Genomic DNA, 25003 nt, shown 5'->3' with positions numbered 1-25003 from the left:
CATGGGGCTGGAAGGAAAGCTTGGAGTCCATCAGTCTGGTGTGAGTCAGCAGGCACTCGGGACCTGCAGCCTAGGACCTAGCTAGGGGAGTGGGTCAGAGCCTAAATCTTGCTGTGATTTAGAGTCAAGCCCTGTCATTGGACGCACCTCAAGCTGTGGAGAAGATCTACATGGTGCAGTTGGCCGTCTTCACATGGCTGTGAGAGATGAGTCCGATAATGCTAAACCCAAGTTTACAGTGCCGTATGAATGCTCAAGCATAAGCTTGGAAACTTCAAGCCTGGGGCCCACCGATCTGGGCTTAGTGTGCCGTCTAGAAATATCCTCCAGGTCCCAGCAGGAAGTCTTGCTTTGAGAGCTCTGACCTGCCATACAGAGCATTTCTCAGCCATAGGTCCCAGCATTTATGGGCTGCATCTCTCTGTATGGACTACGGGAGCATCGTTTTAGTTCTGCATAGGTTACATAGTCTTGTGTCTGAGAAGTCAAAGAAGGACCAAGTATTCTTGCTTCCTTCCAGGATCAACGCACTGATATAGCCATTCGTATCTTCTCTCTCTCAGACATTTTAAGTATAATTCTTGCAAATGACTAGGAGATTTTTTTTAGTTTAGGAAATGTTTTGTCTGGTTCAGTCTGTAAATTTACTGGCTTGTCTATGCGCCCCGGCCACCAGAATGCTGGGGACACAGTATGGCAGCCCATCTCCCTGATCACTCAGGAAGCCTGGGGCCGTGACGTAGCAGCCTGGCTCCCCAGCCCCCAGGAAGGGCTGGGATTGGAGCCGGGGCCTCAGCACGGTAGCCCTGGCCCTCCAGGTGGCCAGGACAGCTCAGGCTGGGAGTGGGCGGGACTTGGCTCCAGGGGTGGGGCCTCGGGTGGAAGGGGCGGGACTGGGGCTTCACTTCCCCAGCTGGGCCTTCAGCTGCTGCCCATGCCTCAGTCTATTTCAATTCACATTGTTTTGCCTTTCAAGAACAGCCTAATTGACAGCCCTTTCTTTTCTTTCTTTAGCTGTGCCTCCCAAATTGAAGGAGCTGAAAAACCAGGAGTCGGCTGTGGGCCAGACGCTAGTGCTCAGGTGTGAAGCCAATTCTGAATACCCCCCTCTCCGATTCAAATGGTTCAAGAATGGGAAAGAAATAACCAAAAAAAACAAGCCGGAAAATGTCAAGATCTCCAAAAAACAAAAGTAAGTCCCACGATGCATTTGGCAAGCTGGGCTGGGGGGAGGAAGTGGAATCGTTTGCCGGGCCCCCAGCACTGAACGTATTAATGATCGTAGCGGGCATAACTGAGTGCTGCGAAATAAGGAAAGAGAACAAATGGAAATAGGTTATCCCTTTACTTTCACCGGGATTTATATGTAGTCAAGTAATAACAAAACCAGAATATATCACAGTTTGCCAATTTTTATTCCCATTGGTTTTTTTATAACAAAATACAAACTTTTTTTTAACTAATCTTGGGCACGGGGCATGGTAAAACACTGATAGAAACTTTACGTTCAATGTTTGAAATTCGAAATTGTTTGACTACCCAGGGGATCTGGCTCCAGGAATAACTTTGAGTCTTGCTTTGCCCTGAAATTTAATCCTGGAAATTGCTAATTATCTCCTGCATGGTTCTGAGAGGTTTCAAATCCCATTGACTTTGCCCGAGGACTCAGAACTAGAGCTATGTGCCTAACAGGCTGGTTTGGTTTGTTAACTGCTTGGCAAATTCAGAAGAAAAATGCATTTTGGATCGACCTGGAAATAAAAAGTTTAGGTAAACTGAAAAGTTTAAAAAAAAAAGTTTTGGGTTGAACAAAACATTGAGTTCAACCGAAAATTAAATGCTTCATTTAGAAATCAGGCTGGATTCTAGCTGCCTTCCTGATCCTTATGTTTGTGAAGTGCTGTGAGCCGGTGTCGGGCTGAAATTCGGAGAGAGCTGGCTGGTGCGTAGGGTTGCCAGGTGTCCGGTTTTTGCCCGGACTGACCGTCATTTGAGTCCCCTGTCCGGTAAAAAACTAGAACATACCGGACATGTGAAATGTCCAGTATTTCCTGTTTCCCTCAGATGGAAGCCTGTTGGGAATAATTTTCCCGTGCCGCATCTGGCAGAGGCGGGGGAGTGAGGAGTGTGGGGCCATTTAAAGGCGCAGTGCCTTTTTTTTGTTTTTCTCTGCTTAACAACTTTGGTCTCCCCATTTTTTTTCTCAACAGAATTTTTTTCCCCGGTATTTTTTTTTTTTTTGGAGGGTGGGGGCATGTTCGGTATTTTTTGTTAAACCATCTGGCAACCCTACCTGGGGAGTGCCCCGAACTGAAGGAATTTGTGCATTCAGAATTGTAACTTGGAGAGACACAGGGGTCTGGCTATGGCTGCAGCTGCTACCACACCAGGCCTGAGCAAACACAAACATCTTGACAGGAGATAGATCTTGTTCTGATGGAGGCGCATGAATGTGTCCTTTGGCTCAGCTAACGTTGTATTGTATGCATGGTTAAATTGTATGGTACACATACATAGGACAGGCACATATTACAAAGCTAAGTAAATAAGCACAAAAATAATTCAGTGCAGGTGAATGCAGTAAATAACACAATATTATGTGCAAATTCATCCCAATAGTATTTCCCTACCAAGCTAAATGAATGTCAATGGGTTAATATTTCTCTATTCTGAATATTTTTATGGTGCAAGATAATCCAACAAGGAAATAAGTTTCATTCTTGGGCTGCTGTATTGTTATAGGACAACTAATTTACATGTGGGATTTTTATAATAACAAAGCATGGAAAATAACCAAAAAGTGGGGAGTTGTGCGAGCTGGATTAATATCTATTTTAAAGACAAATGGCTACTTCAAGAGTGAGATTATATTGCTGATGCAGAAGACATGCTCTAGCATCATCAGGATCCAAGACAGCATAATGGTATTAGCTTCATCCATCCTGACAGTTCAGAAGAACACTTTCTCCCTATTAAAGAAATCCCACTTAAGCTTGAAAGCAGCATCCATCCCTCCATGAGGACTTTTGTTAATTTGAGATTTCCCACGCCAGCTCTTTGCTCATTTTAGGAGTGTTTAGAGAAAGTGCAGATTCATTGCAAGAAAGAGACTCCTGTGGCACGCCAACAAACGAGATGCAACACTTGAAACCTATAAAAACACTGAAGCCAAATATTTACCAAACCAGTTAAACAGGATGTAACAATTTTAAACGACCTGTAAAAAACATTCTAGGCAGAGTAAGTGGGGCAACTTCTGGAAGCGAAAGGGAGGCAGTAGCTTTGCAGCTTCCCTTAAAATGACAGGGAAAAATGACCCACAGATGTCAGTACCAATAGACGTCGGGGTGGAGGGGACGACCCTGCAGTCTGTTATTTACTGGCGCCACATCCAGATGCATATTGTTAGCAAGTGACACCTGTAGCAATGTCACCAATGCCGTGTTCCTTTGACCTGTTAGTTTGCTTGAATGGGTTTATGCTCGGATGCGGTTCATTGTGGGATAATCCCATAATGAAGGCTCTTGGTATGAATTGTATTCCATGAATTGGCTCCACAACTTAGAAAGCCCCCCTCAATCTAATCTTGAATCCTGAGTTAGCTGACCCAGGCCAGCTCTTGGTTTGCTCTGCTGGCCTTCTCCTTCTTCTCCCTCTGCTGACAGTGTGCTGGCTGCAAACCACAGTGAACAGCACCCGAGCATAAGCCCTTTCCCCTCCCGCTAAGCATGGCAGCTGTTCTGATATCCCCCCTCCACAATCTGGGGATTGGTTCTAGGGTAGAGCCTTTTACCTTGAGTCCAGCCCAGTTCTTGACAGTCATTTAGTTCAATGCCTGTGTGGCACCCTTTGTGTGCAAAGAGTCTCAGGCCATGGCTACAAACCCTACAGCGACCCAGCCGAGGGCTGCAGATCCGTCGCTAACGGAGACCCTTGCCACAGCAACAGAAGAAGGCTTCCTGTCGCCATGGCAATCAACCCCTTGAGAATTCTTCTGCTGGCCTAAGGGTGTCTGCACCAGGGCTGAGGTGGGCGTCATGACCTCTCTCAGGGGTGTCAATTAGTGCTGCTAGGCACTCGTAGGAGAACAACGGCCACTTCCTGTTGCCACAACTTCCGACTATTGCCACTCTCAACTCAGAGATCAGAGACAACATTACCCTCTTCTCCTTTGAGATGATCTCCCCCGGCTCCCAGCCAGGGTTAAGCCAGATTGGCCTGGCCATGTGAGGCAGCTTATGCCTAAACCGCCTGTGCTATACCTGCTCTGTGGTCAAAGAGAGAGCTGCGAAGGACTGGTCCAGGTAATGACATTACTTGTAGTCGGGGCCCGGCTGAGAGACAGCAGGAGGTAGTTCCGCCACATGTTTGAGCAAGCTGGAATTCTGCATGTTAAAATCTAATCTTCACACCTTGCAAACTGATTAAATTGCCTCTCCTCACCAGGAACGAAACGTCGCCTCACACAGAGTACCACCATTGCCCACAATTTTTGGCTAACTCTGGACAGTGATGCCCTGGTGGGGCTGCTAAAACGTTTGTTGCTCTCTCTCGTGATTATTTATTCAAATGCTAGAAACTACCATACTTGTACAGAACTTTGCGACTGGCAGCATTAACCTGCGGGACCAGAGAATTGATTTATTTATGTATGGGCACCTGGCCTGCTGGTGTCCGAGCACCTGCTGGTCCAGCGTCTTGAAAGGGAGGAGGTTGTTTTCTGTATATTTGCCTTAATAACAAAGCAGAGAGGTATAAACCAGTGTATTTATTTCAGCTTTCTAACGTGCCTGTTCTGCAGAATTCTCCAATTTCTGGGAGGGGTAACCTGTGTGTCTCTTTATTGAATAAATTGCAGTGGGAGAGGTCTAGGTTGGATATTAGCAAAAACTATTTCCTTAGAAGCATGGTGAAGCACTGGCATGATTTATCTAGGGAGGGGTAGAATCTCCATCCCTAGAGGTTTTTAAGTCCCAGTTTGACAAAGTCGTGGCTGGGATGATTGAGTTGGGGTTGGTCCTACATTGGGCAGGGTGTTGGACTCGTTGACTCCTGAGGTCTCTTCAGCCCTAGAATTCTAGGATTCTAAATGCATGGACTCTTTGTCGTGTTTCTTTCTCTGATCATTGTTGTTCCTAATTCTACAGGATGTACTCTGAACTTCACATTTATAGAGCATCATTGGCGGACGCTGGGGAATACACATGCAAAGTGAGCAGCAAACTAGGAAACGACAGCACCAAAGCCAGCATTACCATCACGGACACCAATGGTAAGACGTGGCTATTTGTTTAACTGCTGCTTAAAAAAAACTGAACAAAAGTTTTGCATTAAAAGAGCTATCAAGACAGCAGGGTCTGTAGGGCAGTGAGAATTGTGCAAACTCTGCAAGAGGAGCGTCCTCACTAGACCACGCTGAAAGCAAAAGTGAGATGAAAATGCTTCAGTCAATTGCGATATAAGTAAAATAAATTAAAACACATTAGACCTGATGTAGATACAAGCCTATTTTAGATTATATTGGCCCTTGTTGTGCAACCAAGCTGAGTCATTATTACAGTAGCACCTGGAAGACTCAATAGATTGGGCACCCCATTGTGCTAGCCAGCACAAACCTCTAGTAAGACCAGCCTCAGCACTAAAGATCTTATGATCTAAACAGACAAGACTGACAAAGGGGGAGGGGGAAGAAAGAAGGTTATCGCTGTTTCCATTATATAAAAGAGTAAGTGAGGCACAGAGAGATTAAGTCTATTGACAGATCTGGCAATTGAATCGAGATCTCCTGAATCCCAGTCTGGTATCTTTACTAAAACACAGCTCTCCTCTCTAATGTCTTCACTATGTGGAAGATTGACACTACGTGGTAGATCTTCTGGGGGTCGATTTAGCGGGTCTAGCGAAGACCCACTAAATCGAACTCAGAGGTTACCCACATCAGCGCTGGTACTCTTGCTCCTCATGAGGAGTAAGGGAAGCCAATGGGAGCATTTGCTCCTGTCGGCCTCCTGCTGTGTGGATGGAGCAAAAATTCAATTTAAGATACACCGACTCCAGCTACGTAATTAACATAGCTGGTGCTGCGTGTCTTAATTTGACCTTACCATGTAGTGTAGACGAGGGCTAAGTAATATTTGTATGGCTACTAATTGTGACCAACACTCCTTTCAGATATGTCAGTTGTTTTCCTGTTAGCTTGTACGTGAGATGAATGTTTCAATGCAGCCGAAGTGATCAGCATACAAAGTCATTCATAGACATAAATCTGCCTCATATGCTGTCACGTAGACTTGCGGTCTGAGGAATGGAGAAGCAGTGCTCTCAAAATTCTGTTTTTCAAAGCTCCTTTCTTTTTCACCGATAGTTACATACGCTTCTAGACAAATTTACTTTGTCCCACTATGCATAAGCCTTTTCGCAGTGCTCTTTCCAGTTATGGCCAAGTTGGCAAGGATAAGCTGAAGTTCTGTTTCTTGGGTTTGTTGTTGACTAATTAACATATATCAACAGTTGAAATTCAAATGGTAGGCCAGTGGGGGAGCGGGAATGGAGCAACTAGATGCCTGCTCAGATTAATAGAGCCACTAAAAGACAACTTCTGACTGTTAATCTGATGGGATTTGAAGACCTCATTGCACCGTGACTTTTTTGGGATGTACATTTGTTGCATGCTCTGATCTGAGCCAGGATGTAGGTACCATGCTATTTAGAAAACAAATTTATAATTAGTGTAAGTCTTTGGGCTTTTTTGGTAGTTTTGAGTTGTGCAAGTGGCTGTGAGTGTACAGTCATCATTGTGGTTTGTCTAAACTAAAGTGCGTCACAACAAATGAAAATCCACCGTTACAGTTTCATGGCAGGTGTACAATACTGCCATCATAATTGTATGTTGATTTGTTGATTTACAAGCCCGAGTGGTGGTGTTTGCCCCAATGTGGTTAGAACAAAATATCCATAGGCATTTTGTTGGGCTTGTTAAGTTGATTTGGTTCAGTTTTTATGCATAAAAATGGGAGTGCTTATAAGTGTTTTCAAAAGGATGAAGATGTTCCTATGTAAAGACCACATATGTCAAGCCAGGGTCTTGGCACTGATCAGGGCAGACATACGTTCACATGGGGACATCCCCCAGGATTTTCCTACTCAGGGAACGGTGCAATGATTGTGAACAGTACGTGGGGCCTTTTCTGAGACCCAAAAAGCATGCCATTCCCCTCCAGTTGGATTGTCTATAAAATAGGGTGGTTAATAGAAAAGCTTTCCTTTGGCAATGAAACAGGATCTTGATTTTTATTTTTAATTAGCACTTTTGTAGTCAAGGGTATGATTGTGTATGTGCGTGCATGTGTGTGTGTATAAAATGTAGGCAAAATAAAATCCTGGAAGCAAGTACTCCTGAACCACAGTCAACCTGTGGAACTCCTTGCCAGAGGATGTTGTGAAGTCCAAGATTATAACAGGGTTCCAAAAAGAGCTAGATGAATTCATGGAGGATAGGTCCATCAATGGCTTTTAGCCAGGGTGGGCAGGGATGGCATCCCTGGCTTCTGTTTGCCAGAAGCTGGGAAGGGGTGATTTGATGATTATCTGTTCTGTTCATTCCCTGTGAACCACCTGACATTGGTCACCATCGGAAGACCGGACACTGAGCTAAATGGACCTTCGGTCTGACCCAGTGTCGCCTTTCTGCTGTTATTCTGTTCATGCCCCTCCTGTGATGTTAGGCTCAGGAAGTTGTAGACTGGAATGGCTAAGGAATGCATCCCCATGGGGTTGTAAAATTCCACAGCTCCGGGTGGCAAAGGGCAAAGAGTGATCTCTCATTAGCTGTTCTGGGATGCTGAATCTGGCAAAGGCTGGTGTTGGTCTGAGATGACAACATTCGTAGGCTCGATCAAGGAGAAACGTGTGACCACAAGAATTTGCATGAAGCATGCCGGCAGCCTGTCCTTTGATGCATCTCGGTGTGTGGTAGCCACGAGAAATCTTGGCTCAAAAATGCCCTAGGATGGTCCAGAATTTGCTCATATTCTCAGTGTGACTGTCAGTGTTGCTTCACTTCGTACACATGATATTGAAGTGTATGAGTCCGGTGACTGCTTCTCAAGATACTTTTTCTAGCATCTGTCTCTAGTATTCTGAATCGAGTGTTGGCCACTCAGCCCAGGAGATCATTTTACATTGATATCACGTCAGGATGGGTCGTGATGACTCTGTTCGACTCTGGTACCTCCAAATCTACTCATCTTGTGCCATTGTTTTATTTTCCGCTCTCACGACAGCTGGCTATCCTGGATCTGCACTACTTCTGCTCTGTAGATCATTACAGAACCCTCCAGCTGTTTCAGAATAACTGAGGCTTTGTGCAGCTGGCAGAATTGTTCAACTCTCTACAACAGAGAGGAGTGCATTAGATCTTTTTTGATTGGGAATGGACGAATGTGCAGGGCTCCTGTTTTGAATGTCCCAGTCCAAGTGCCTAGCAGTGTACCTTTGGTGCGGAGGGAACTTAAAGTCACCTTCGGACCTTATACTTGAGCCCCAATGGGCTACTAATATCCCGTTCTTCTGTACCTCCTGTGATCGTGGTTTCTAAATGAAGATCTCTGCTAGGCAGTGTATCATAACCTCTGCCCGACGGTCTATCAGAAACCTCACGGATACGTTTTCGGGGCTGTTCTGAAACGCCATGCCTTCCTTGGCTCTGCCTTCCTCTCGCCACTTGCATGGCATTCTACTGCTACCAGAAATAAAGTGTGCTCTCTGCATGGATTCTGTAGTATTGCTTTCTCACTGAGGGGCTTTTCCTGCACCCCTTTGCCTATGACTACTAGACTCGTGGGTTACTCTGTATATTGCCCAGACCCTCGATGGGTAGACCTTTTGCAACTCCTAAAAGCATGTCCTAATTTTGCTGGCTGTGTCCGGGCCTTGTGTCATGGTCTCGAGATGTCTGGGCCTGGTACACTAATTGCTTACATTCATTTTTCTGACCCATCATTGTATGTCTCCCAGAACTGTCGGCTTCCCCTGCCCAACCATTGTGATTCACTTCTGCCAGCTTACCTCTTAATTCTTTCTTTCTATCCCGTTATGCTGACGCTAAGGACAATTTTGTCCTTGAACATGTCCTCCTTTTCCAGTTCCGTGTCTGCGCTCCCTTTGGGCTGTGGATCTGTCCAAAATGGATGGATTTCATAGTCGAATCTCTCTTTTAGTCACAGCAGCTCCTAAGCACAGCACTTATTTCAGGTAGCCTCTATGATCCCTTTGGCTTTGTTCTAATCTAGAGAATTATTTCCTTTCGGCCCTTCATTGCTCAATGTGCAGGAGAGAACGGCCACTTTCAGGCCCTTTGCTTTCTGGCTGGCCTCTCAATGCTGTTCCAGGCACTTCTTTTCCCCCTTACGTTTCCCTCCAAGGACAATGGATCGCTTTGACATCAATTGTTTATTCCTGGCATGCCCTGGATATGCTGTTGTGACTTGGAAGCTCCTCACTTTTGGGAGACGCTTTTCTTTATCTTTGGTGGGGTTTTTTTAATTATTCTTTTCTGGGGAAGACAAGGTCTGGCTCACCCAATACAATGTGGTGCTTGTTTTTGTATCTCTTTCTGACCTTGTTGTTACCTTCTGTGTGTTGCAGAGCCTGTGTTTAGGATACAAGCATCAACCGAAGGAACTAATGCCTCCTCCTGTAAGTACATGCAAACAGTCAAAGTCTTTATGAACCAGCCTTCCACACACGCTTTTTCCCCTCTGGCATTGTGAATGGATAACGGGACTGCCCTTCGGTAATAGGGAGCGACCTACCCGAATATTGGATCTATCCATATATTTTTAGGTGTCAGTGTTCACGAATGCGTCTGTATCAGTCTTTGGGCATCAGAGCCTCAGCCAACGACGGTGCAGCCACACATGTTATTTCAGAAAGGCGAGAGGCCATTCTCGAGCAGCGCAGCCGGAGAGGAAGCCACCCAAGTCCCCTGCTGGGAATTTCCTGAGTTGGGGGGAGTCTGCAGGAATGCCTCTGGCACCTCCCTCCCTCTCCTCAGTGCATGGCACTGGAGTGTGGTGTGCCCTTGCTGTCCCCACCAGAAGCATGGTACCCTGGGGGTGCCAGGCCCTTCTTTCTTCACCCCCTCACACTCACCTTCCTCTGAACTACTAGGACCTGGCAACTGCTTATTGGTCTGATCCCTCATGACAGTTCAAGTGTTTCTATGAAATGTGTTCTGCGCCGTAGCGTAAACGCTATATAGCTGCCCTGAATTCCTCTTTCATAGCTACTGTGGGAGCATCCTATGGAATTTTCAAAGCCAAATGCCTGGAAGTGGGACCCAGAATGTTCTCCAGGCTTAACCTGAGAAATGAGATTAATGCCTGCCGATTTCTTTCTAGCCGCTGGATTGATTGGTGCTTTTAACGGTGTGCCGAGGGAAAATAAGAAATTAGGGTCTGGCAGAAATCTTTCAGCCTGACAGGTCGGAGTAATAAACAGGATCTTACATTTCTGAGGCATAACGGCAGGGCAAAACGACAACTCCCCTGAAAAGTCTGCTTCAGTCAGGGTATTTAAAATAGCCTCTCTGAGTTCTGTGACCTAAACCGGCTCTCACATGGATGGCAATCAAAATCAGTAGAATTAAACACTTGAGAAAGTATACGCAGGCCCTACGGTCTTGCCCCTCGGGTTGTCCACTCGCTCCCAAAGCTGAATGGTGTTTTATAGTCGCTTGGCCTAAGGGTAGACTCTGACATATGGAGCTGGCCAAGATGTGGGAAATTTACGCCTTCATAGGTGATATGAAGTGGCTTAGGGGTTTTTTCTCCTGATTTTGATGGGCTCATGCCCATTTCACAGTAGTTGTTTTGAATCTTGTAACTGCCACAGGAGGTAAAATAAATTATTTCCTTCCACCACACTGAGGAAAATTAGATATTGTTTCAGTAAACTTGCCAGCAGAGTTGTCATTAGCCAAACATGAGGACGAATCTCAGAATATTGTAGAAACGAGATTAGCCTTAGCCTAAATTTTCTTAAGTGATCAGTGATTTTAGGTGCCTCGTTTTTGCGGCAGCCTATCTTGAAGCATCTTAAGGGTGTGTGGTTTTCAGCGGGCAAGGGCTCACTCCTTTCTAAGATCATGTCCCTTGAAAGTGTCTCAAGTCTGAGACCCAAAAATTGAGGGGCCCTCAAAAGCATTAGTCACTTATAAAATGAAGGGATTGGTGCTTGTAATTAACCAAGAGTTCAGCTGGATCAGTAGACAAAAACATGAACAGACAACTACTCTGCATAATCTCAATGAACCCCCCTTGCCCCAAGCATGTGAAAGGGACTGACAATAGAATGGTTTGGAAATCTAGGAGAGGAGGGAAAAAATTCAGGTCAAAACCTATTCCTATCCTCTTTCGTCATCTGAGGATTTATGGGTGATCCTAACTTACCGCAATAGCCCTGTCAGGTGGTTTGTTTCTTCTTCCAAATGCAAAGTAAATTATACTTGTAGGATGGTTTCCAAGAAGTTTGTTATTATTAATTATTATTATTATTATTTTATTATTATTATTAAGCACTGAAAACTTAATCAGAGCTTTTTTGGTCTCCATCAGTGTAGTTCTGTGTGGTAGAATTTCTCCTGCAGGATTGGATGAGCTAAGTAAGCAAATCTCTAGTAATCGGAGCCCTTTGTGCTATCATTAGCTACGGCTGCCGAGGTCACGTCTGAGCAGCGAGGGATGGAAGTCATTTTTCTTCAGTTTTCAGGACTGCAGTGACCTGCAACAAATCCCTCGCATCCTATAACTCTTTCTGTGTGGTGATGCTGAGGGAGATGTAATTCTGAAACTTTGCCCCCATGACAACTCAGTGCTTTGGTATTACATGTTTTTAGTTAACCGTGTGCTTAGAAAGGGGAAAAAATAGTGTCTGTCTGCATGGCTAGGAGACTTGCTGTCAAATTGTTCTGCTTCATCACCATGGCAGTCAAATATTGTGTTGTGTGGCTTTGCCCGTATTTGACAAAGTGGTCCCTCAAGAGGTAGTCTGACTTGTGAAGTTATAACATGGTGAGATCGTGAAGTAACTATTTGCCAGGATGATGTACTGGACAATGAGTGGAGTGCCAGCCATAAGCAGAACCTTGCACAGGAAGGAGCTTGCAGCAAAATCCCTCCATGGGGAGAAGTGGGTGGGTGATCTCTGTGTTTTGGGTGTTCCGTAGAGTGTTTTGGCAGCATCTCTGTGTACGCCAGGGTTACTCAACGTTGGAAGCCCCGGGGACCCCAATGATACAGCACATGCCGAGGGCCACAACTTAAGTGTGGTTGCATATACATGCAAATATATATGCAAACATATGCAAATAGCTTCTTTCACACAATGCCCCGGCACTCCTGGCACCTCCTCTTTGGGGGCTAGAAATGCCGACACCCTGTTCCAGCCAGCCTGTCCACTTGCATCTTTCAGTGTTCACCCCGCCTGGGAGATGCCTCACCGTTGTGGAGTGTGTTCCCAGTGGAGGCCATGTTCAAAAGATCCCACCCGTGGGCTGCATGTTGAGCCCCACGTAAACTCAAACCGCACTGTGGGCCACAAGCAGCCCACAGGCCGTGTGTTGAGTAGTCCTGGTGTACACCATGCACACATGGTTTCTGAGCATGTTTGACCTGCTGGTAAGCCATGGATGGGGATCAAGAAAGGGGAAGCCAGTCACATTCACCAGCAGATGGGCTGGCAGCTGAGGGGAGAGAAAAATCGGCCCTTGGATGGACTTAGGTGGTTCTGCTGTGGGGAGGGCAGGTGAGGATGTGGGGCACTTTGAAGCATAGAGAAACAGTGGGAGGGGCTTGGGGGCTGTTAGGAAAACAGAATCCCTGATGGTTAGGAGAAGGAAAAGACATTGAAGAGGAATTTTCTCTTTTTCATTCCCTCCTCCCCCCCCCCCCCCCCCGAAGAAATGCCATGCTGGAGATGCTAGGGGTAAAACGAGTTCAAACTAATGAGCAACCTGGGAGATGTTGGACTTGAAAAGAGGCAAAACTTGCGTGATAATCAAAGGAAAGAGCAATACCTTTGGGGGGAACATTTGTCTGAAGGGGCATTGCTGAATAATGAGGATCCCTGACTCCCAGAGACACCTGTACTGCTGCAGCGTGATTACTTCCAGATGGTCTCCTTTAGACATACGTCCCAAATTTATTCGTCCTAAAATAGATCCCTGTTCTGGAAGTCCGGGTGCAGCAAACCCAAGTGAGCTAATTAGCTGGGGATTTGACTGTCTTTCTTCTTGAAAAAGAAAAAAAAATCAGCCCTTTTTGGAATCAATTCTGGCCATGTCGTTGATTAAAGACATAGCCCACCCGAGGTATGAGAAGATGGAATATTGGAGCTCTGCATGGATACAGTGAAGAGGGGTTAGAAAGGTGAAATCCCAGCACTTCCAATGTGGGGAAAGGATATTTCAGTTGTACAGTGCGTTCTTCCTTTCAGGTCTTTGTTTGGACTGAAATAGCAGCTGCAGCCCCTCTCTGCCAGGTCGTAAGGTGTTGGGGCAACCTCACCAGTCCACATGCATCACCACCTTCTGTGCAACCCTGCTCCTCCCATAGTCCTGCTGTAGAGTCTCTATTCAGAGCTGTAATGGAGGCAGAACCTGGAGTTGACTCTGCTCTCAGCATGAATTTCACTTCTACTTCTTTTCTCCTAAATTTAAATGACATCCTAGAACATAATCATGGCCATACTGGGTCAGACCAATGGTCCATCTAGCCCAGCATCCTGTCTTCCAACAGTGGCCAATGCCAGATGCCCCAGATGGAATAAACAGAACGGGGAAACATCAAGAAATCCCTCCCCTGTCCCGCATTCCCAGCTTCTGGCAAATAGAAGCAAGAGAACCTTCAGATCATGGGTTTGCATCTCTGACTGTTTTGGCTAATAACCACTGTTGGACCAATCTTCCATGAACTTATCTAATTCTTTTGTGAGCCCTTTTATAATTTTGGCCTTCAAAACATCCCCTGGCAAGGAGTTCCACAGGTTGACGGTGTCTTATGTGAAGAAGTATTTTCTCAGTTGTTTTAAACCTGCAGCCTGTTAACTTCATTTTGTGACTTCTGAGTCTTGTGTTATATGAAGGAGTAAATAACACTTCCATCTCTCCACACCGTTCATGATTTTGTAGACCTCTGTCATATTTCCCCTTACTCGGCTCTTTCCAAGCTAAACAGTCACAGACTTTTTAGTCTCTCCTCATAGGGAAGCTGTCTCCTACCCGGAATCATTTTTATTGCCCTTCTTTGTACCTTTTCAAATTCCAAAATATCTTTTTTTAGATGGGGGGGACCACGTCTGCACAAAGTATTTGAAATATGGGCATACCGTGGATTTATATTGAGGAAATATATGTTCCATCTTATCTGTCTCTTTTCTAATGGTTCTCAAAATGCTGTTACGTTTTTTGACTGCCACTGCACACTGAGTGGATGTTTTCAGAGAACTAGGCACAATGAAAGCAGAATACATCCAAGAGTGTGGACAATTGGGGGGGGGGGGGGAACAAGCCAGCCAGCTAGCTGTAATACTCAGTATAGAGACGTGACATGTCAGCTAGCAGTGCTCATCTCTTCTGTCCATGGATAATAATTTGCTCAGTCCATCCCGTGTACAGCTCAGTATTTTCACAACTGTGCAGTTTTTCACGGTGCAATAATGCATTTTCCAACCTGCATCTTAAACGGAGTTGATCCAGACAGTCACCACAAAGACCACACAAAGGGATTCTGGCTGTCACGCTAGTTCAGGCTCAAAATCATGCTTCCATTTCCCATTTAATGCCTATAATTTTAAACCATCTATAGACTTTATTTTAGTACGTGCTAATATGGACTTCTGCTATCAGGAATAATTGGCTCACTTGTCAAGAGCCTGCGTATTAAAATCTAAAAGAAATCACACGTTTTTTGCTAGTGGTGAGTGAACTTTCAGGCCAAATAAGAATCGGTCTAACCCGTCCTCCGTCTCCCACATTGTACCCTCCTTAAAAATTAGCAACGAGTATTTGATATGAACGTCTCCAGCACACTGGCTAATTATTTCTCTCCCAACAGAAGCTCAAGGGGGACAGCCTTCTCTCCAACTATGTTTTTCAGATTAATAACCCTTCTTGTGGGCCCAGCTGTCTTCTGAATTAGCAGAGACTCTTTAATCATGCAGTCTTTGAGAGTTAGGAGTTGGAGAGTCAGTCTCCTGCAAAGAGCTGGACGGATCCTAGGGAGCTGAGTTTTAGGTGGGAAAAGAGAATACTTTTCTGAGGTAAAATCCAGCAGCATTTGGAGGGCCCTCCCAGCCTGTAGGCATCCTCACAAATAGGGTTTTTTTAATTTACATCATGGCATTCCTCTCAATGACTTTCAGTTCTAGTTCACTCCATTTGCAAATTCAATTGTTGTCTCTCTCTGCTACTCCTGCAAACTAGAGTCAAGCTGGGGGTCTCTCCTGCTCTTACCCGTGTAATAAAAAATCAGGAAGCCAACTCATGCTCTCCATAAGACCTGTGCTGACCTTCTAGCCTTCAGAACAGTCACACGGGTAGGAACGAGGCCGTCGTTCGATCTGCAGGACTTTATTATTGTTGAAAACGGGCAAGAAGGAAATTACTCTGTATTACAATAGTACCTTGAGGTCACCAATCAAAATGGGGGCTGTGTAGCTCGGAGTGAGGAATAAACACAGCGAGAAAAGGTCTCTGCCCCAACTAGAGGGAAATAGACACGTGGGAAGGGAAACAAGGGATGGAGAGGGGAGTGACAAGGTGGCAGAACTGAGAATAAAACCCAGATCTCCTGACTCCCAAATCAGGGCCTGATCCACCAAATGGCACTTATCTCCTTAGTAACAGTAAGGAAAGAAACCAGTGGAAATATGAACAGGCAAGCGCTACAGTATCAATGTAAAGCCGTGGTCACCAACCAGTAGATCGCGATCTACCGGTCGATCTCAGGGGCTCTAAGAGTAGCTCTTGAGCCCTCTCTGAACTGCATGCCTGTGCAGTACATTTACATTAGATTTCCTCATTTGAGGAGCAGCTACTCACCGAGCAACAGCACAGGTGAGTAGCTGCGAGGAATGGTGGGAATTTTTTTTTTTAAAGTAGCAGTATAAGGATTGGGGATAGCAAGTGATGGAGAGGAGGAGAATAGAGAAGGCGGGGCTTCAAGGAAGGGGCGGGACGGTAGATCTTGGCTTGGTCTGTCATTTAAAAAGTGATCTTGGGTGTAAAAAGGTTGGAGACCACTGATGTAAAGGGAGCCATCTTGAACAGGTATCTGTGAGGGGAGGAGGAGTCGGGGAGGGGCAAAAGGAAGTAAGCCAATTAGGGATGTAATATCCCATTTAATTAGTTAATTGGTTCAACAATGTGTTTAACTGGTTAACCAATTAAACAGGGGCAGCGGGGCGGGGAGGCAGGGGCTATTCTGGCTGGGCTTGGGCTCCACCTCCTGCCTGTTAACCATAACCAGTTAGCATCACCAGGTAAGGGTGAAGCCTACTGGTTAACCAGTTAACCATTCACATCCCTAGATCCAATAATGCCAATGGTGCAGTAGCTTTTCAGTATTGACCCACCCTGTTTTGAGGGATGTGGAGGCTTGCATAGTTTTTGGCTCAGCCTTCTGGATGCTTCTCCAAACCTCTAAATGGACCAAGGCCTGGTCACTCTTTAGTTTTTATGGAATTCAGAGACTAGATCTGTTTTGGTTTGAAATGAGCCATTAAGGCCAATGGTGTTATCCTGTGGTCTAGTTCAGTGTATCTCAACCTTTTTTTAATGAAGTACCACTTTCTCATTTTTTATATATATATATATATATATAAGTACCCCCAGTACCTACAGTTTTCAGACACACAATTTTTTTTTATTTTTCTACCATTGCAACGCATTTCCCCCAGGACCTACAGTTTTCAGACACACAAACATTTTTTCTACCATTGCAAAGCACTTGTTTAAACAACTTAATCATAGCCGGGCGGGCAATGAAATTTTTGAGTGTAAAAAGTACAAAAATAATAACGCGCTGTAAAACGTAAAACAAAAATTCCGTTTTCTCCAAATTTCAGTTGTGTTGACGTGTCACCCAGACGTCTCTCGAGTACTCCTAAGGGTACTTGTACCACTGGTTGAGAAACACTGCTCTAGTTTTCAGAGCTTTCACTTGTCTGGGGTTTTGTTGTTGTTTTTAATACTGCTAGCAACAAAAGGGGTTAAACAATTAACCTCCATTGGTCATAGAATCATAGGAGTGGGACCTCAACAAGTCATTTAGTCCAGTCCCTGGCTCTCAAGGGAGGACTAAGTAATAACTAAACCATTGTCAAGGGCAGCTGACAGGCAAGGTGGGGGGGGGGCTCTGGGCCCCCAGAAGGGGCGGGGCCTTGGGCAGAAGAGGCGGGACTGTTGATATCTTGCTCCTGCCAGCTGCGAATCTCCAACCGAAGCGATTTAAAGGGCCGCTACTGGGAGCTCCAGGCCCTTTTGAGTCGCTGGGCCCCAGGACAGCTGTCCCCTCTCGCCCTTCCGCACTGGCGGTCCTGCCAGTTGTTGACAGGCGTGGGATGTTAAGGGACTGACCAAACCCTACCAGCACAGGGAAATGCAAACCTGCGAGCGAAACTCAATTCCAAACTCTCTTATGTCTAAGTATTGCAGCAATTAGGATGTGTCAGAGGGCCTGCTCTTTGGAGCTCCCGTGCCGTACAGGCTTATTGGGGTGTAGAAAGGTTTTGAGAAGGAGTTTCTGCCTTAATTCTGAGTATCCTTTGTTTTACTTGACTCCCCTGTATCCTGAGTTTAACAGCTGCTCCCTTTTAATGTTCTGTCTACGTGAGAAATACAATCAAGATGGTGCATGGAATGTGTGCTCAGAATGAAGAGCTAGAGACGACAAGCAGGATAGAATAATACGAATCGATTATTTATTTACCATCCGTTATCCCAAAGGAGCTCACGCTGCTTTCCCGTACCTACAAAATATATCACTCTCCCACACTTCCCACTGACACGCAGACCTCTGGGTGAAACAATGCGACTGTTTTAACAGTGCCTAGCAACACCGCACAGTGATTTACTCCAGAGCAGGAACTGAAGAAGGTTGTATCCAATTGAAACCACTAAGGGAGTTTAGAGAGGCAGAAGGCAGTTACTCAGGTTGCAATTTTGCTCATGCAGTGGGACGAACAGCCCCCCTGAGTCTCATCAATTGTACTACAGAGTCTGTGACCACAAGAATTCAGGATACTGTTCCACGTCTGAACGATAGCACCTCCCCAGTAACTCAGCACCCTCTAATATGAGTGCTAGGGCATTGAGTCAGGGAACTTCTCTACTGGATCATGCCTTTTATTTGAGAGTCACATATTACAGGTTGAACGTCTCTAGTTCGCCACTCTCGGGACCTGACCGGTGCCGAACCAGAGAATTTGCCAAACCACAGGAGGTCAATATTGTCTAGCAGCATTACCAACATTTCCATGGCTTACTGGGCTCTTAGAAGACAGTTAAGGGTAAATTAAAACTAAATAACAGCAGAGAACACTGAGAGCCAGGACTAATAATATAATATAATATCATTAATTATATTATGGTTCCATAAATAAACTTTATGGGGCCATGGGAAACGCAGCCACACCCATGATAAGTGGCCATCTGGCTAACTAAAATCATGCCAGACTACGGAGGTTGCCAGAGCAGAGAGTGCCGGACTACAGAGGTTCAACCTGTAGTGAATCAGCCTCCTGAGAACGGATTGTCATCTCTACTGGAGGGATCTTATAGTTGACACTGGACCAGTTGAATATGCATCTAATTAAATTTCCTATTTAAGAACAAAAGCTGATTGTGATAAAAAAAGAAACAGTTATAAGCAAATAGTTAACATTGTGCCTCTCCTAGAGGCTTAAGAAATCTTCAGGCACCCTTGAGTTGTGTTAAGTGTCTGCCCTTAATCTCACAGAATTTTCTTTAGCTCTACTCTTTGGTGGTTCTTTCATTCCCTGGGGGTCGGTTAGCACTGCAGCTTTGAGCTGGATTCGCCAGTTCCCATAGAAAGCTTGTCTGCATCATGCTTTGGAGCACAGATAATTAATACACAGTCCGTTCTCCCCTGCGCTGCTCTTTCCCGTGGAGGTCAAAGAGGGAAAAAGCAGTGACTGGTCTGAGCACTGTTGAAGTGGGAAGAAGCTGACACTGCAGCAGCCGAGGAATAAGTGGAAGAGTTTATAATGCTTAAATGCAGCTGCCAGAGTGGAAAAGGGCATAAAAGTACATTAGCTTTATCCATCTGCATATTTTTTCTGTGTGAGGAATAAATCCAGGAGACTGGCACTCAGCAGTTGAATATGATTAGATGAAATTCAGGGCCTTAGAATAGTTTCTTTCCCCTTCCCCCTGCCCCCTTCCCTATTGATTTCTCCCACAGGGTGAGCGCTGTGAACGCTTATTCCAAGCAGAATGCGTTTCGAGGTCACTGCTGATTCATAGGGCTGATACGCACCGTAGGATATCTCAGGCACTGTTGGCTTGGCGACACGACTCTAATGCAGGGGCCCTGTGAAATAAAGACCCATGCAGTGCAAATGACTGGATGACCATGGAGGCGTTTCCTTCTGTCTGACTTTCTGCGTAATATACTCTGTAGCACCTCAAGTGCTACGGTAGCTTGCGCTAGGACCCACTTCTCAGATCTTTGAGTCTCTAATTCAGTAAATGAAACTCTAAAAGCCTAGGGACTCTGTTTAGATGCCAAATGGAATAAAAACCTCGCTAGATAACTGACTGGCAGAATCAACGCTCTTTGTGGTATCATTCTTCTGTTCTCTTGTTCGGTGTGAAAGCTGGCTGGTTATCTGATTATAAGCCTGTACTAAACTCGTTCAGTTGCTTGCTTCATTAGGAAATTCAGTAGCCTTCCCCATTTTCTATGAAGCAAATGAGGCAGAACAGGGTAGTGAATTGAGCGGAACGATCGTCTTGCTCCCTTCATTAGTCATGTCGTGTGTCTGACTGATGCTGGCACGAGTATCCGAGTTGGCAAACAGGACAAATTCCCGCTTTTGTCAAGAAAATGGGATGCGGAGAAAAGGGCGCGAAGCAAACATCAATGCCAGCCCTGCGTCGTGGGGGAAGCAAGGCTCAGGTGAGTGGCTTGGGCCAGGCCCATGCCAGTAATAGCTTTCTCTCCCCGTTCCTTCTCAGACCTTCCCCTGAAAATGCATTGTAGAACATGCAAACTTCTTGGCTAAATCATTTTGGTGCTATTTCTTCTGTACACTTAATGGGGAGTATCATTGCCAAGTGCTGAAAAAGCACTCTTTTTAGTATCACATAGTCTGCTAAAGGTCAGAAGAATCTTTAAAAACTAATTACACACTTGAATATATAATGCACCCTCAGGCAACAGTCCTCCTCTTTCAAATGCGTAACTATCTTTAGTAGCTCAGAATCAGGCCAGGTCTATACTAGACCTAGCAGCTCAGCTTAAGCTATGGAACTCCAGCTACATAGAACACGTAACTGGAGTCAGCTTACTGTAAGCCGAACTTTACAGCATCCCCACAGTGGGAGGCCGATGGAAGCAGACGCTTCCATTGGTTTCCCTTACGCCTCACAAAAGGGTGAGTATTGAACGCTGCCGGGAGCACCCTCTTGAGTTCAATTTAGCAGGTCTTAACTAGACTTGATAAATCAAACTCTGGAAGATCAATTGTGGCAGCATCAATCCTCCACGGCAGGAAGACATGTCCGTAGTGTTCATGTTCTCCCCGCCCAATGGGATCTGAATCCAAAGCCCATCTCTGGCATCTAAGCATATTGAATCTATTATTTTCTGTTTGGGGGTTAAGATGCTTGAGAAGTATGGATTCCATATGTTTTTGCAATGTTAGGCCAATAAGTAGTTGAACAAATTTTAACAAGCAGACCTAAGATCCATGTGCCAATGCCTGGCTTCTTGGAAGGCAAGAGAGGGAAATCCGCCCACCTGTGTACAATGAGAATATTTGGTCTCTATGTAGGTCATCCGTCCCACTCACTGGCCTAGGTTGCCCATCTCTGGCATAAGTGGTTACATAAAATGGGAGTATGTCAGAGTGCATCACGGAACTTATAGTGCTTGGTAGTACAGCCAGTTAGCACATGGTGGGCTGGCACATTGAAGATCTGCATCCTGGCTTGTGTTAAGTCACTCGGGAGACAAGATCATACACTGGCCCTCAATAGCATAGGTGAATCTCACCATAGAAGAGAGAAGCTAAGCAAGAGCACTGTGGTGACTCAGTGGACCAAAGCACGACTTTTATGGCTCATCTAGATGTCTAATTTTCCTGTGCTGCCAGCAGCCAACCAAGACCCTTCCTTAGCTCAAATAATCAGGAGTTTTGCTTTCCAAGCAAAAGGCCCTTGGTGGTAGGGTGTGACCTGAGAATGTAGACAACCGAGGATGGGCATTCGAATCCCAAAGTCTTTGTGGAGAGTGGTGTTCACCCAAGTAATTATAAGGCTCCTAGGTGACTGGGTTGGCAACAAGGTAATCTGTAGGATCGATCTATGAATTCTGAGGGTAGGTGCAGGCATAAAGCAGGAACGATCACCCCCGTGCAGAGGAACAGTGCGACTAATGCTGTGGCTCATTTGGTAATAATGTGGAAGATGTCAAATGTGTTTCCCCAAGGCAGACTAAGCCTGCAAATTCGGAAGGGGATAGTCTAGGTGCAGAGGAAAAGTAGACCTCAATTTACTCATCACCAGGACAAAACCATGACCCTGACTGCGTTACAGGGAAGAGTGAATAAGGAGGGATGCGTTCCCTGGTAAACTAGGGAGTAGTGAGCATTGCTCCAGTTTCTGGATTGGATTTCTATAATTGTGTCTCTTTTCCACATGGTGTATACTGAGAGAATGAACAGTTTTAAGATGGAACATTTGTGGGAAGGAGGGGAGTCCCTACTTTTGGCCTCTGACGGTCATTTGGCCTGTACCAGACAGGTCTGAATCTCCACATTACTTCCCTGGGTTTTATAACTCGCATATAAATCATTGCCAACAGTGATTTGTCTCTGAGAGGACTGTGACTTTTGGATTGATGTTCTCTCTTCTCTCGCCATAAATCTAAATATTCCCTCTTTGTTTCTGTTGTGTGGGTGGCTGTGAAGAAGGCTTGCAATTACTTGCACTTGATAGGGGAGTGAAAGAAATGTTGTATAAGGTCCCACGATGAATTTGCATACCCTCTGTGATCTTCTGCATGCCTACTCGTGGTGAGCATCCCACTCTTGTTTGCTCACGTACGGCCCCACCTTAGATTTTCCCAGAAATGCTCCTTTGCTTTCAAATTCCTAAATCCTTCAGGAACATAAAAGCAAATGCAGAGGGGGATAAAGAGTAGTAGTACCAAAATGCCTTTCATGGGTGTTCAGCTAAGACAGAGGACAGGAAGGTCCAGTGGTTAGGTTGATAACCTGGGGTTTGAGAGGGCTAGGTACCTGCTCTGCCAAAAACTTTCGGTGAACTTGGACAAAAGGAGTTGGGCACCTCAGTTAGGGTATGTCTACACTACCCCGCTAGTTCGAACTAGCGGGGTAATGTAGGCATACCGAACTTGCTAATGAAGCCCGGGATTTGAATTTCCCGGGCTTCATTAGCATAAAGCCGGCGCCGCCATTTTTAAAAGCCGGCTAGTGCGAACCCCGTGCCGCGCGGCTACACGCGGCACGGGCTAGATAGTTCGAACTAGCTAGCTATTCCGAACTATCTGTACACCTCGAGGTTCGGATAGTTCGGAATAGCTAGCTAGTTTGAACTATCTAGCCCGTGCCGCGTGTAGCCGCGCGGCACGGGGTTCACACTAGCTGGCTTTTAAAAATGGCGGCGCCGGCTTTATGCTAATGAAGCCCGGGAAATTCAAATCCCGGGCTTCATTAGCAAGTTCGGTATGCATACATTACTCCTCTAGTTCAAACTAGCGGGGTAGTGTAGACATACCCTCAGGGATATAAAAATTCATTTAAAAATGTGACCACGAAACAGCTAAACCCCTAGCAGTTACACGCACTGTGGGCTCTGCAGTATATTTCAGCTTTATATTACAGAACCCACAGTGATGCTGCCTCCTTGGGAACTGCGGCTGCTGCCAGACCAGCTACCAGAGAGCAGGGAGCTGCTCCAGTCCCTACTAATTAACCGGAACCGGTAAGCCTCACCCAATAAGGGTGGGACTTACTGGTTCACTGGTTAACTAGTTAACCATTTACATCCCTAACCTCAATTCCTGTGGGGATCTGGGCTGTTACCTCTCTGGGCCTCAGTTCCCCCTCTGTGCAGTGGGGGTAATAATACTGCCCTACTTCACGTGATGTTACAGACGATGAAGTACTTCGATACTCCAGAAATGGGTGGGCAGATAAGCATGACAGAGAAACCAAAGTGGGGTCCATTTCTTGTGAGGAAGACTTTTGACTTCCATTTCAGTGAGCGCAGGATCTAGCTAAGCATGTGCCGTACCACGTGCATGGGGCACTATCACGCATCAGTGGCGTACGGGGCAGTTTAACCACTGATGTCAGCGGGAGGCAGGCATGTCATACAGCAACAGACAGGTGGTTTTAGATATAATTTAAATACCATTGCTTACACAGGTCAGGAACATGTTTCTCAAATTATCTCATGGTCTTAAAGAACTTGTTCTTTGTGTGATGCATGAAGAAGATGCTCTAAACCTGTTACGGAATTAAATGTTTGGCTCATAATGTTGTTTATTGCCAAATAAATCAGGTCTCTAGAAATATAACCTCTCCCTGAATTTCTGGTCAACATTTGAAAGGCTAATTTCTGCAACCAAGGACGTAAAAACCCATATAACGTTATCACGGCTGTAGGGGATCCTGCTTAGCATCTCAGCTGATTGCCCCATTTATGGTATTTTCCCATCACCATTTTCACCCTTCACACACATACACGGTACCATCCGTACCATGGAGGTAAGCTGCTGCCTGCGTTAGCACCAGCTAGTACAGAACACTTGGCCATGGACAGCAAAGTAGGGGGACCCGGGCCCACCCACTTTCCTGGGTCCCAGCCCAGGGCCCTAAGGCAGGGATGTTTTATCCCTCGTCAAGTGGATGGGGGAGTTGCCCCTAAACGTATTCGTCCACAGGCTCCACCACCCCGCTCTGGGCCACATCCTACCTCCGCTTCCAGGTCCAACGCCCCTTTTCTAGGGCGTTAGCTGCCCTTTTGAACTCCCTGGAGAAACAGCTTCCTTCCCCCGATGCATTCCCCCTGCCTCCTCCTTCCCTCCTTGTTGCGCTGACGAATTTTATGATGTCCTGCTGACCCAGCAGGTGATGTCATCACTCGGTGCCCTCTGTGCCTGAAGTGTGCCAGCACGCTTCATGATGCGCTGTCGAACCAGGAGGTGATAACTTGGCGCTTTCTGGCTGATGCGTTTCGTGCCTCCTGTGCCTATGCCACTGTTCTTTGGCCCGGCCCATCCCCCACGCGGGACCTGAACATTCGTCCCTGCGGTTGCCCAGCCGCTGTCTCCGGTGGGCTGCCCCACCTCCCGGGACTCTCCGTGCTCCCCATAAGTGAGGGGTTGCTTCATCCTGTCACAATGGCATTACATTAACAGCAACTTTGCCAACCACCAATGGGACCTTATATGAATATTTTGCAGTAGGAAAGGCGTCATAAAACAGCGTATTTGCTATAAAGAGTTGCATCATCTGCTTAGATGGCATACCCCTTTAACCATGCAATGGCGTCTTCAGATTGTTCTCCCTTATATAATGGGGAGTGCAAAATTGTAGCTTCCAAATTTGCCATTCTTTAATACATGCTTTTTCCTTTCAAGCATATGTTTCACACACCCAATAAACGTCAGCTGGGTTGAGGTTTTTGTTGAGTTTTTAGTTTAAATGCAGGGGGGCTGCTGGTAGGGAACGT

The 25003-nt window shown here is 45.9% G+C and overlaps 1 protein-coding gene across 8 annotated transcripts in view; it reads left to right on the top strand.

Moving 5' to 3' along the window:
* The window catches only part of NRG1 (neuregulin 1), a 531625-nt gene that overhangs the window by 366533 nt on the left and 140089 nt on the right, over positions 1–25003 (top strand). For 5 of the 8 annotated variants that reach the window (XM_075931339.1, XM_075931337.1, XM_075931336.1 and 2 more), the window contains 3 exons: positions 1015–1192; positions 5148–5272; positions 9646–9696. In XM_075931339.1, the coding sequence (XP_075787454.1) occupies positions 1015–1192; positions 5148–5272; positions 9646–9696 (354 nt within the window). Of the gene's footprint in view, positions 1–1014; positions 1193–3970; positions 4305–5147; positions 5273–9645; positions 9697–25003 lie in introns of those variants that run through there. The other 3 variants (XM_025183072.2, XM_075931340.1, XM_075931342.1) reach the window with 3 other exon arrangements.

This window comes from Pelodiscus sinensis, chromosome 6, assembly GCF_049634645.1.
Source record: "Pelodiscus sinensis isolate JC-2024 chromosome 6, ASM4963464v1, whole genome shotgun sequence".
Taxonomy (NCBI): domain Eukaryota; kingdom Metazoa; phylum Chordata; order Testudines; family Trionychidae; genus Pelodiscus; species Pelodiscus sinensis.
The sequence above is the reverse complement of the archived record's forward strand: the minus strand, read 5'-3'. Positions and strand labels throughout refer to the sequence as shown.